Genomic DNA, 11,925 nt, shown 5'->3' on the forward strand with positions numbered 1-11,925 from the left:
CGCCGTACTCACTGGCAGCGTAGAGGGCCACCTTATCCGGGTCCTTGTGTTTGAGCAGGTTCTCGGCGTAGTTCAGACGCGCGCCTCTAAACCACTCTGGCACGTCCGAGATCCTCTTCGAGACGTCCACCACCTCGGGAGAGCAGGGAGAGAGAGACAGGATGAGTGACAGCGAGGACCCTACTGGCCACTTCCTGTCAGCGAGGAGCCGCTACGTGATTATGGCGCTCTGATAGCGCCACTACGCCCATACAGGAAAATAACAAGTAAATCTCTAGTTTTGTGCAATTAAACTTCGTACGGGTGCCTAAGAGTATAAGTGCTAAGTTTTGTCCGTTGCAAACTCAATATTTCTTGGCCCCGCCGAGTTTGGTGTGCAATGGAGACGTTTGAAAACTACGAGTTCGGGGTGTCTTCACTGCACACCAAACACGACGGAGGCGAGGAATATCGGACAAAACTCCGCCCGCGGTGCGGAAGTGTGTGTATGTGTGCCGTGTTGACAGTGTTCAGTAAGTAAGCAGGCGTATTGTGTGTTCAGAGGTGTGGTCAGAAGAGTGTGTGGTGGACTGTGTGGTCAGAGGTGGCCGTACACACCTCTTCATACATCCTGGAGCAGGTGACTCCACAGAAACTCCACACCTGGGCCCAGAACTCCGGGTAGCTCTCCACCGACCACTGGTACAGGTCATTATAGTTAGCTGGGGGGAGAGGAGAGAGCACAGACACACACTCACTAGGATGGTACAGACAATTGTGCGCACGTACGCACACACACATGTATACACGCATACTCTGTACAGCCTACACACAATTTGATGATGTAATGCGTACAATATCTTCACAGAGACAGCTGACAGCGGTGTATTGTGGGTTAAACCAGTTGGGTAACATTGCATGCACGGTGACAGACTTGCCAAGCACCATAGAGAGAGAGAGAGGCCTGCTCCTCAGTATATTCAACACACTAGTCACAGCTCGAGGCATTGGGTCATGGGTTGTCTTGATGACATATCATAGGCTACTTAAAACTCAAATAAAGAGGCCTATTGCTAACTGTTGTGACCTGAGGGGATTTTCCCTATGGGCCCTAGGCTTGTCAACATTTCTATGATCTGTTATCCTTCTCACTAGCTGGCTAGTGCTCCTAGTGGATTCTCCCCGGTATAAGAGCTTCAGCAAGGCCCGTCCAGTCCAACTACATTTCCATAGCATTGAAAGGGGGCATTGACAGGACCGGATTCGCTTGTGCCAACCTTGTGCCAGCCTTTTCGGACAAAGCAGCATGCATATGGTAATGATATGGGAGCTCACAGACGGGAGGGGGTAAAGCTGGTCGGGCAGGATGCCGGAAATCCAGCAAATCTAACAAGCTAGCTACTAGCTACTGGCTAAGTGGAAGCAGTTGTGGGGGAATGAAGGAGCCAGCGAAGCACACTGCTGCAAGGCTGTCTAGTTGTCTAGCTAGCTGCTGTATATACTCGTATGATCTGCCAGACTAGGAAACAGTTACAATATATATATTAAAAAAAATAAAAAATAATAATAATACAGAAGATAAAAATGGACGTATGCAGGTGCTGCTATTGCATGCATAGTTTGCATATATTAATTTGTCTAAATAGCATTGCATGCACTGAGTTCAGCGAGTCCTCCTCCAGCCCTAGAGACCAGCTGTCTCTCTCTTGGGTCACTCACCCAGATTAAGCCCAAAGTCTCGATTCACCTGCGTCCTGAATCTGTCCATCTGCGTGTTCTTCTTAGAGTCCGGGTACCACAGCACCTTGGAGTCCATGATCTTCTCGCTTACTCCTTCGGTGTCTTTAGACATGGTTATCGGCGAAAATACGAACGCGAGTGTGTTGATGTCCTGAATCTCCTAATCGGCTAGCTCAAGTGGTGCTAGCTGTAGCAGGGTCGGAGCGTATGACAGCAGCCAGCCAGGCGGTCTGTCACTCCAGCGTGGAGCCACAGGGATAAACTCAAACCCCGCCCCCTTCGACGTGACGCGATTGGGTTCAAATTCGTACATCGCACTTCGGTGTCTCCCTCCGCTTGAGAAATGCAGTCCCAAATTATTTCACTGACTTAATTTATTCTATTCAGTTTTACTGTATCTGAGATAGATGCCTTTTGTATGACACAATTAAGGCCATTAAATACAAAGCAAGCTGATGTGCAGAAAGGATGTGATTCATCTAACCATTGTGTGTTTAGATCATTTCCCTCTATCAATTTGTCTGTCTGTCTGTCTGCCTGTCTATCTGTCTGTCTGCCTGTCTGCCTGTCTGCCTGTCTGTCTGTCTGTCTGCCTGCCTGTCTGTCTGTCTGTCTGCCTGTCTGTCTGTCTGTCTGTCTGCCTGTCTGTCTGTCTGTCTGTCTGTCTGTCTGTCGTGTGTAGCCCAAAAGTGTCCCATTTCCATCAGGACCCATTTTGGTTAACAGTTCACTGGAATAACTGCCAGTCCCTTGAGATGAGAGCTCCTACGGGATTTCCTCTGACCCCCTATCGGGTATGCACCGTTTATATTATACCTCCATGGTATGCACAAAGAAGGTGAAAATTGGTCCTGGGAACTCAGCTGTGTCGGGTGATCCTGTGTCAATGTATAGTCATATAGCATTATCACAGATAGTTATTCAACAGGTATTAATGGGAAGAATATATCACTGAAATTTGAACTACATTAGCCCCTGTCCCACCCTGTTTTGGCGTCAGTCTCCTCTCCGTGCAAGCGCTCCTAAATTTGCTCAATATTAAACACGATGGAGACATAAGTTACACATTGAGACATGTTTGGGCCAGCTGTCAAATCGCGGAGTGATAGAACGAGAGGCACGGCGCCAGCCACTCCTGCAAATTCACTGGTCGATGACAGACTGGTCCCACATCAGCCGAGAGGTCGGTGTATGCGGAGCGACACTAGTTTTGTATCGTCCAGGAGCCGCCGGGTTGGCGGAGATTTCACTCTCGTGGTCGTGCCTGCCAACGAAGGGGTTAAGCAATAAATAAACCCACGTAGGATATGGGACAAACATCTAGGATTGTTGAAGGCAGGGAAATAACCTGCAATGACTGACCAGCTAAAACTCTGAACCGGCTTTGCCTCTTTCATCTGTAGGATATTATATTTTGTCCTCGGTTATGAATGCTTATCCTCAGCGTCGCTAACATAATGAAATCACCACAACTTACTAAAAATATAACTAACTCTACTACCCTCATTTTTCGTTTGTCAAGTGTTATGGCGATCAACTCTTCGCTTTCATCAGCTCGGTGTACGCCGGCGTTCAAAACGGGTGCACAATAATCAATGACAGGTCTCAAGTGAGGAGCTTGGCCAATGAGAGTCGTAAAATCAGCTAACGTTTTAGGGGTGTGCCCAATCAAAGGTCTCCAACATGACATGTTCAACCTCGTTTGCCTTGAGAAACGTGCGTAAAAACATCACTAAAATGATGCAAGAGATGCAACAAGGCAGTGTTAAAATGTAGCCTATGTGAGGTAATTCACGGACTTGACCCATTTTTGTACCATGTCTCAGTTATATTCTACAAAACAAGATTACATTAATGAATTAGAATCTAGAACTTGCCTTTAGATAACCTTTCATCTTAGGCTACAGCTAATGAGAATAGAAAAAGTAAAAGCAATTTTTTTTTATTTGATTATAAATATATATTGTGAAAAATGTGATGCCTAGGATAAACCTAGGATAAATCTGTGAGCTCCAATGTAAATGTCAAGGATCAAGAGACTATCTGATAAAGGTACTTTGTGTAATTTTTGTAAATGTTTAATTTGTAACTTAACATTGTAATTTGGAAATTGAGTATTAGAGTTTATCTGTAGAATAATCTTGGAACCGACAGCAACATTTCACTGTGACTGTACACCTTACATTAGCCTACATGTGCCAAATAAAGGGAATCTTGATCTTGATAGGCCTGTAAGAATTATGAATATGGAGTTGTAGAACAGCCTGCCAGTTTGAATGTCCTTGAACTCGCCCGTGAGTAGCAGCAGTCTAGTTAACCCTAATGAGCCTGTTAGAGAGAAGTGAGGGAGCTGTAGTGGTCGAGGGCATCTGCCCATCTGTGCAGTAACGTCTCTGTGGATGACGTAAACAAGAACCGCTGGCTTGAACAGCTGTCATTAGGAAAGACCTTGCTAGATTTCGTAGGCTACCTTGTGAAAGACCAGCAGTCCACCATGCCAAAATGTTGGTTTGGCCAGGCTTCAGGTGGAGTGATGAAAGCAAAGACAAACTGTACTCCTGACAGCAACGGTGGTCAGGGTCAAGGGTCAGGGGTCGTTGGTAAGGCTCCAACTCTGCAGACTCAGGTCTGGGCCAGTATTCACAAAGGAGGACTGATCTAGGACCAGTTTTAGATTGTGCTTGCTGAGATTATATATACAGGAAGACAGTTAGGGACCTGATCCTAGATGAGCAATGATCTGATCTGTGCAAGAATGTTTCATGTTCTCTAAACAGTATTTCAGAAATCAGGCAATCAGCCAAATGATTGTAGGATGCTCATAAAATACTCAAGTACAGTACATGAAATGCGCTATACAAATAAAGCTTTGATTGATTGATGTAACAAGAAGAGCAGCATACTCATTCCTTCGCAGAGATTGACTGTGCCAGAGACATTTGAAATGGCCTACATGTATGCATTATTGTAAAATAGGCTGATTCAGAGAACAAAAAGAAAACGAGACATGGTTATAATATGGTGATAAAGCTAATTTATTGAAATCTGGACCTCATTTTCATTTAAACGCCTCCTTGAGGACAACCATCTTCCACAAAAACTTTGACACTTTCCAACACGTTGACAGCGGGCAGGCAATAGGGCACATCCCACCCACATCACAGTAATACACAAAGACAACCATTCGGAACAGAAAGAAACAGCTTCAATGCATAACGGGAAAATGTATATGTACTGTAGAATATTCTACTCAAGTTTCACAAAAAAAAAGTCAAGCCACTGAATTCAAGCAGAACCAGATAAAAACATATGATGAACACATGATATAATTGGCACAGCACAAGGAAGTATTAGAATTAAAGGAATGAATAGATAATATACATCATTATTATGCTTCTTAGGACATTTCTATCACTATTATGAGGTCTATGGAGTTCAGAGTTCATACTTTCAGGTGTCAACTCCCGATGTCAACATGGTCCCGGTGATGGATCAGAAAGACATGGTTAGATCTACTAGGATGTGTCCAAGGCGAGACAGAGACCCCAGAGAGACTAATCAATCCAGAGTTTGGACGCCATACAAAGGTACAAACATAAATTAAACGTCTCGAAACGGCAGTGTGCTGACGGAGTCCATCTTGTCCTCATACTGCCACCCTGCAGCAGTCGATAGTATAACGTATATTGAATACAGTGAATATATTAACCATGTACAGTATATAAGATTCAGTGCATACCGTCTCATTTGGCTGTAATCAACCAATGATATAACAACTACAGATATTTACTTTTCGCGATAAATAACATTCTTAACTGAAGTCTGTTTCTTCATACCATATGACATTAGAATACTGGCCCTCTGCTTGAGACAACATTAAAATGCCCAAACAATAACAGGCATTCCATTAAAACTCTCGATGTGAAGTTCCCACAAAGAGAAGTATGATCTTATTTGCAGTAGAAACGCACAGATAACAGACTGCAACTGTACCCATGCAAAACTCTGTTTGCTTTAGATATACAGTATGGCAACCAGCTAGGCGTGGTGGGGTGGGGTAGGGTTTGGATTGTTATGTGGGTAGGGAGGACGATGCTAGGCATGGACAGAATCTAATCTCTGCACCCGGGAGTGGTTTTAGTAAATGAATATACAAGACGGATGATTCTGACAGTGAAGCAGGTCTAGACCTAGATTTAATGCAAAAACCCCTCGGCCTCTATAGGCTGGACTTGGTACCGACTGAGACCCAACAAGCTAACACAGTCCTCCCAGCCACCCTGTAACAGACTGGTAAGACTGTTTGGAACACACACCTCGGGAATCTTGGCACTTCTTAGACTAACACAGCCGAAGGTCTGTTATCATACGATACATCATTCTTAATTCTTTCAGACATCCAAGTACTTATGACAATGGTTTAAAATCCTATTTGCACCCATCTGTCATCTCATCTCTTCTACTTAATAGGAATGCATATCATGAAGTGAAAAAGGCATAGCAACAGTGGACTGCAAAAAAAAACAAAAAAAAACACACACTATGACCCGCATAAACCCTAATAAAGATAACATAGTCTAGGCCGACACTGATAAAACAACGGCAGGAGTGATCCACTTATTTTACACTTCACCAGACACACCACACAACTATACTCATGATGGAGAACAGGTGTACAGACACACACAGACTAAGCGTTTGTACGGTAGTAGCCCCAGAGGAGCAGTGGTCTCTGTTGTAGCGGGAGGACTAGTGGTCCGAGTCTCTGCGACCCCGCGACCACGCCGGCCTGACCCCTTCGACCGGTCAGACGCTTAATACGACCTTAGTCTTACTGTAACTGTGTATTAATACAGCATACTACCGTCATAGACTCGCCGACACAATCTCGATGTCTGTGGATGCCTACTGTGAAGGACACGCCTTTCATCGCCGACATCTGGACTGTTTATAGTCCAACGTGACTGAAACCTCAAACCCAAAATGATCTTAACGGATTCATCGCTGTAGCATATTGGGATGACCTGTGTGGGTAGTTAGTGATATTTCTTTACTCCCTGAGATTGTTGCTCTGCCCATGTTTCTCCAGTCTGGTAGCTACGTCAAAAGAGTATTCTTCTACTTCACATGCTTTAGATACATACACACTCATAAGGTACCCATATACACAACACACACACACCTACACACAAATATGCATGCAGAATATGCATAGCACGACCACGACCACACACACACCCACACCCATTAGACACGCATACACTTTCCGCCACTTAGAAAAAGAGGTCCTGATGTTTTTGAAGAATTGACCTATTGCTACAATGGAATAATGACACTTTAACTACAATATTTAAGTGTTATAGGGCGGAGCATGTAATAAATAAACCTACTGTCTAGATCTAATATCTAGTGAGAATACACAGATTTATATGCTTAAAAATTGGTCTTGGTCGACCCCCGTCATCATACCCACACCCCTTATCCTAATCCAACATTTTCAAAACGGAGTAAAAGTTGTTATATAACATCGCATCCTTTAGATATAAGACAAAAATAAAAAAACAAGAAACAAAAAAACAATAAAGGCATTCTATTAGCCCATGGCTTCCACCTACAGTACCTGTACCCCTAAACGCCAATTTGGGATGATTTTTTATTTAGGTGAACTATCCCTTTAACTATCCCCAAACTCTTGGACCATGAAGTGAGATAGAAAAAAATTCTAATTTCTCCCGTGACCAGTGAGGCATCCCCTCACCCCCGCTCTTTCCCTCACCCCCTCACTCCCAACCCGGACCCTAACCCGCCCCCAGACCCCGCCCCCTCGTTAACCCCGTTACCCAACCCACCTCCCTACAACCCCCCCGGGGGCATTACTGCTCCCCGGTGTGCTCCAGGCTGTCTATGACCCTGCTGAGCCTGATGTTGAGCAGCCTGATCTGGGTGTCCAGGTGGTCGATCTTCTCCTCCAGGGAGGCGCCCCCGCCGCTGCGACGCCAGTAGGCCCCCACCGGCCCCGTCATGAAGTACACCGCCATCACGAAGCAGAGCGGCAGCACCGCCCGCTCCGGGTCGCCCTCGAACTTCTGCAGGATGTAGAGGCAGGAGAGGGCGAAGAGGGCGACGCGCGCCAGCCAGAAGAAGCGGCCGAAGACAGCGTGCAGCAGGTAGAAGAAGCCGCTCAGGAACACGGAGAGGAAATAGTAGGCCAGCAACACGGCCGCCACCAGGAGCAGCGCCCGGGCCGGGGAGTTGGACAGGGAGGTGGGGCTGAAGTAGTGGCTCAGGTTGGAGGCTAGGGGAGAGAGAGGGGGGGGGTGAGAGAGATGTGTGTGTATGTGGGGTGGGGGGGGGTAGAGAGGGTGATATGTTCAGGGAGCTACAGTCAGTGTATGAATTATCTAGGCTAAGTATTCACTACATAACTTTTGACATTACTTCTATTGCCCTTTCACACACACACGCGCACACAATCTAGTTTATCACGTGATTTTACTACTCTCTTATACAACTCACAGTCGATGCCCAGAACGTCCAGAAGATCCGTCCAAATCTTCCAGATGGTATCCAGGAAGGAGTCCACTCCATGGACGAAGCGCTCAGTCGTCTTGGAGAAGACCTACAGAAGGAGGGAGAGAGATGAGGTAGCTGTGAGATTTACAGTTAAGAGTGGACTTTTTTATTGTAAAAAATCATCTGAACGAGATTCGACATATATGCCACTAATAATGGCGAGACGCAGGTGCAACATTGTTACCATCATGCAACTCCATATGCGGTCGGAGTGTTGTCGGTCCAGTCGACTAAGCTACAGTTCAAAGCATGCGATTGTCAAATACATATTTGCATGAAATGTGTCATTGTGCAGCCGTTACAGTATTCAAACAGGAAAACCAGCTAATTTCAAAATGGCAACCGGCTATTCGCTGTAGGCTACGCGCACTGGCACCTAACCCAAGTGGCTACTCTTCCCCTAGTTATTTTGCCATCAATATTTTATCGTCTTGTTTAACCTGATATGAACATTGTTTGAATACTAACCTTGTAAAGGCCCCTGATGTTGTCCTCTCCAAATATATTACTTAACGTCTGATAGACACCATTCGCCGCCCTTCTGAAACTGTTCTGGTTGCTCGAATCTTTCCGGCTTCTGGCCGCCTGTGCGCAAAGCACAGAAGCCACGAGCACCAGCACAATGACATGTAGCTTGATTCCCTTCATAATGCGGACAAATAACAGATATTAAAAATGAAAAGTGTTTCAAAACGGCTCGGTTTAACACAGATACAATGACTGTAAAATATCCCAGATGACACTTCCTATGTAATGACTGAAGTAGCTTGCGATGGTGCTGAAAGATGGAGCAGTGTGTGAAATACTGTAGCCTCATATCCGAAAGCGTTCTTGCCAAGAATTTCAAAATAAAGGTCACGGAAAAACAAACGTACTTTTTGTGATTTGACTGTGAAAACAAGAAAACGTGTAAAAAGAACACTTTCTGTCCGAAATACGATAGAAAAAACACACGCAAACAAATAATAACATATAATTACATAAACAAATTAGTTAAATAATCAATTAAAACTCAACATGATTTTACATCAATCATGTTAAATTAGTGAGGCTGGAAAAACTACAAATTGTGCCCCCTCAATATGGGGTGAAATGGATTCAAGACAGTGAAAGGAACAAGAAGATTCGGTGTGCTATTTGTACTTCCATGCAGTGGCGTCTGGTGGGTTCTGGTACCAGGTATGTCAGAACCAGCGAAGTGTGCGAGCTGCTTCTACAGCACCCACTATTTTTTTGCAGCCCCAGTGGAAAGTTTATAGGCACCAGAAGGGCCCTTGAGCAGTTACCCCAGCCAAAACGAACCTCGAATCAGGAGGCCTTGGGATAGAGCCATTACATTACCCACACTTGTTTATGTGTCCATTTTCGACAAATGTTGTTTCTTGTATGTAGTTTATTTTTAGATTATTATTTTGTGGTTGGGTCGTTCAGAACTTCCTTGGAATTACGAAACGATTTACTGCAGTAGCCTACGCCGCCGACAAGACAAAGAATAATTTAAATATGACCGTTATATATTGTCAAAAGTAACGTTACTAGTAAGACCTGTGTAATAACCTCGTCAGTGGCCATCATTCCGTCTTCAAAACACCTGCCCCAGGTAGCTAAGGTTTAAAACAGGGCGCAGGGAGGCTCATGGGAAATGTGGTCTTTTTGGGCGGAAAACACTTCCGCTTCCCGAAACTCCTCGTAGGGCCTTTAAGTCCTTACCACACTGGTCACAGTGGTACGGCTTCTCTCCTTGTATGAGTACCCTGGTGGCTCTTTAAGCAATCTGGATGAGTGAGGCTCTTCCCACACTGGTCACAGTGGTACGGCTTCTCTCCTGTATGAACACGCTGGTGTATATTTAAGTTTCCTGACTGAATGAAACCCTTTCCACACTGGTCACAGCGGTACGGCTTCTCTCCCGTATGAATACGCTGGTGTTTCTTTAAGTTTCCTGAATTAGTGAAGCTTTTCCCACACTGCTCACAATGGTACGTCTTCCCCATTTATTTGGGATTGAACATTAAAAACTGAACATGGAAACTGAATACTACCTGAGTACATTTCAACCTGTTGACGGGTTCCGGCAAGATGGCGAACTGAGTGGCTGTGTTTGTTCAGAGCATGTGGAAAGTTCCTCAAAGTGAAGCTTTTGATTATTTTGACCCTGTTAGATAGTTGGTCTGACCATGTCAAAGGAACAAAAGAAACAAGATATTAATCCAAGATATTAATCTCTTTGCCCCGACCTGACCCGAGGGCCGGTGTCAAATCCAAATATCCAAATAGCCCACCGAAATAACACATTCTGACACATTTCAGCCCAGGGCCCCATGCTCTTATTTTGAAGAGGTTGCGTTGTCTAGCGCGATCGACGCCCAAACCGGATAAGAAATTAGGGTTGCCAGGTTTCAATAGAAGTATCCCGCTATACTTGACCTTGTCCACCGTTGTCTCTTAAGTGGACAATGTTCCCACTCTTCTATAGATAAGAGTAAATTAGATATTCATTATTTACATCAGTCCAGGGTTTTTACATACATGCACATCGGCTAAATGCGTAGACACAGTGACAGGGTCCTAAAATCCACATGGACCTTTTTCATTCTTCTTTTTAATCAAACAGCGCCACCGTGTGGGTGGTTTAAAACAAGTGGAGGGGAACTTAATGTATCGAATCAGATCATTGGTTTCCAATTGTTTTCATGCTATTGATCTGATCGTAACCGTTGTTGCCTAACGTTTCTGATTTGTGTTGTTAGGGTGCTTGCTGTCACCACTACCCTAGGCTATCTAGCTTTAGTGTGCTTGGCTGCTGTAAACAACAGATAATGTAGGCTACATGCTTCACTATGACTGCAGATAATATAGCCTACGTGCTTCACATAAAATAGACATAAAATAAACAAAAAGTAGGAGAAAAAAATAAGATGGAGGACAAATGTAAATCAATTCTAAACAGGTTGCTGCAAAGAGACATCACCATTTTTGAGAGTGAGAGAGTGTCTGTCCACTCATTTACCCGGCTTTCTCCTTATCTATATCAAAGCAATAAATAATGCCAATTTTAAATTGATATGGGGAAACAAATGTCAGAAGGAAGATTGACATGATTAAAAACTATGAAGATGGAGGTGCAAACACCAATGATTTTGATATTATGAATGGTGTATTGATATTGAAAAGGTTAATAGTTAAATCCTTTATTAATAATATTATAATATAGATTATTTGCTGTTTATTATCAACATGATTTTTTTTTTTTTTTTTTTTAAATGGTGGAATAGAATTCTTCGTTGTGATTTTAATTGCAGTTCGTTTTCCGCTTTGCATCAGCAGGCCTTTCTCTATTGGAATTTGAACTATAAATACAACTTTACACCACATAACACACCTGTTTGGAATAACAGATACATATTGCTTAGTAGAAAATGTGTGTATATAGAGGAATGGAGCGCTCAAAATGTCCTGGGGGAGGACCCCAGACCCTCCCCATAATTAGAACATTCCTCCCAAATAGTTCCAATGTCCCTGCATGCCGAAATAGGGGCTAAATAGATCATTACTATAGTGTACAATAATCCATGAACTGGTGTTTGATATTTTAGCTGGGTGGACTAAATGTTAATTTGGAAAGTCTGTGGA

General features: G+C 44.0%; 2 protein-coding genes across 2 annotated transcripts in view; both read right to left on the bottom strand.

The window, feature by feature from the left end:
• Window positions 1-1,831, bottom strand: part of aacs (acetoacetyl-CoA synthetase) — a gene marked incomplete at its 5' end in the record, with an annotated part of 19,539 nt that extends 17,708 nt beyond the window's left edge. The window contains 3 exon segments of the mRNA XM_084439625.1: window positions 13-133; window positions 598-701; window positions 1,699-1,831. Coding sequence (XP_084295751.1) covers window positions 13-133; window positions 598-701; window positions 1,699-1,831 — 358 coding nt within the window.
• A 5,761-nt stretch (window positions 1,832-7,592) lies between these two features.
• On the bottom strand, window positions 7,593-8,940 carry bri3bp (bri3 binding protein; the record flags this gene model as incomplete). The annotated part of the gene is made up of 3 exons (XM_084439381.1): window positions 7,593-8,014; window positions 8,236-8,338; window positions 8,761-8,940. The coding sequence occupies 3 exons, from the start codon at window positions 8,938-8,940 to the stop codon at window positions 7,593-7,595; spliced, it is 705 nt and encodes a 234-aa protein (XP_084295507.1).
• Between the last annotated feature and the right edge of the window lie 2,985 nt (window positions 8,941-11,925).

The sequence above is a fragment of the Borostomias antarcticus genome (assembly GCF_949987555.1).
Source record: "Borostomias antarcticus genome assembly, chromosome: 6".
Classification (NCBI taxonomy): domain Eukaryota; kingdom Metazoa; phylum Chordata; class Actinopteri; order Stomiiformes; family Stomiidae; genus Borostomias; species Borostomias antarcticus.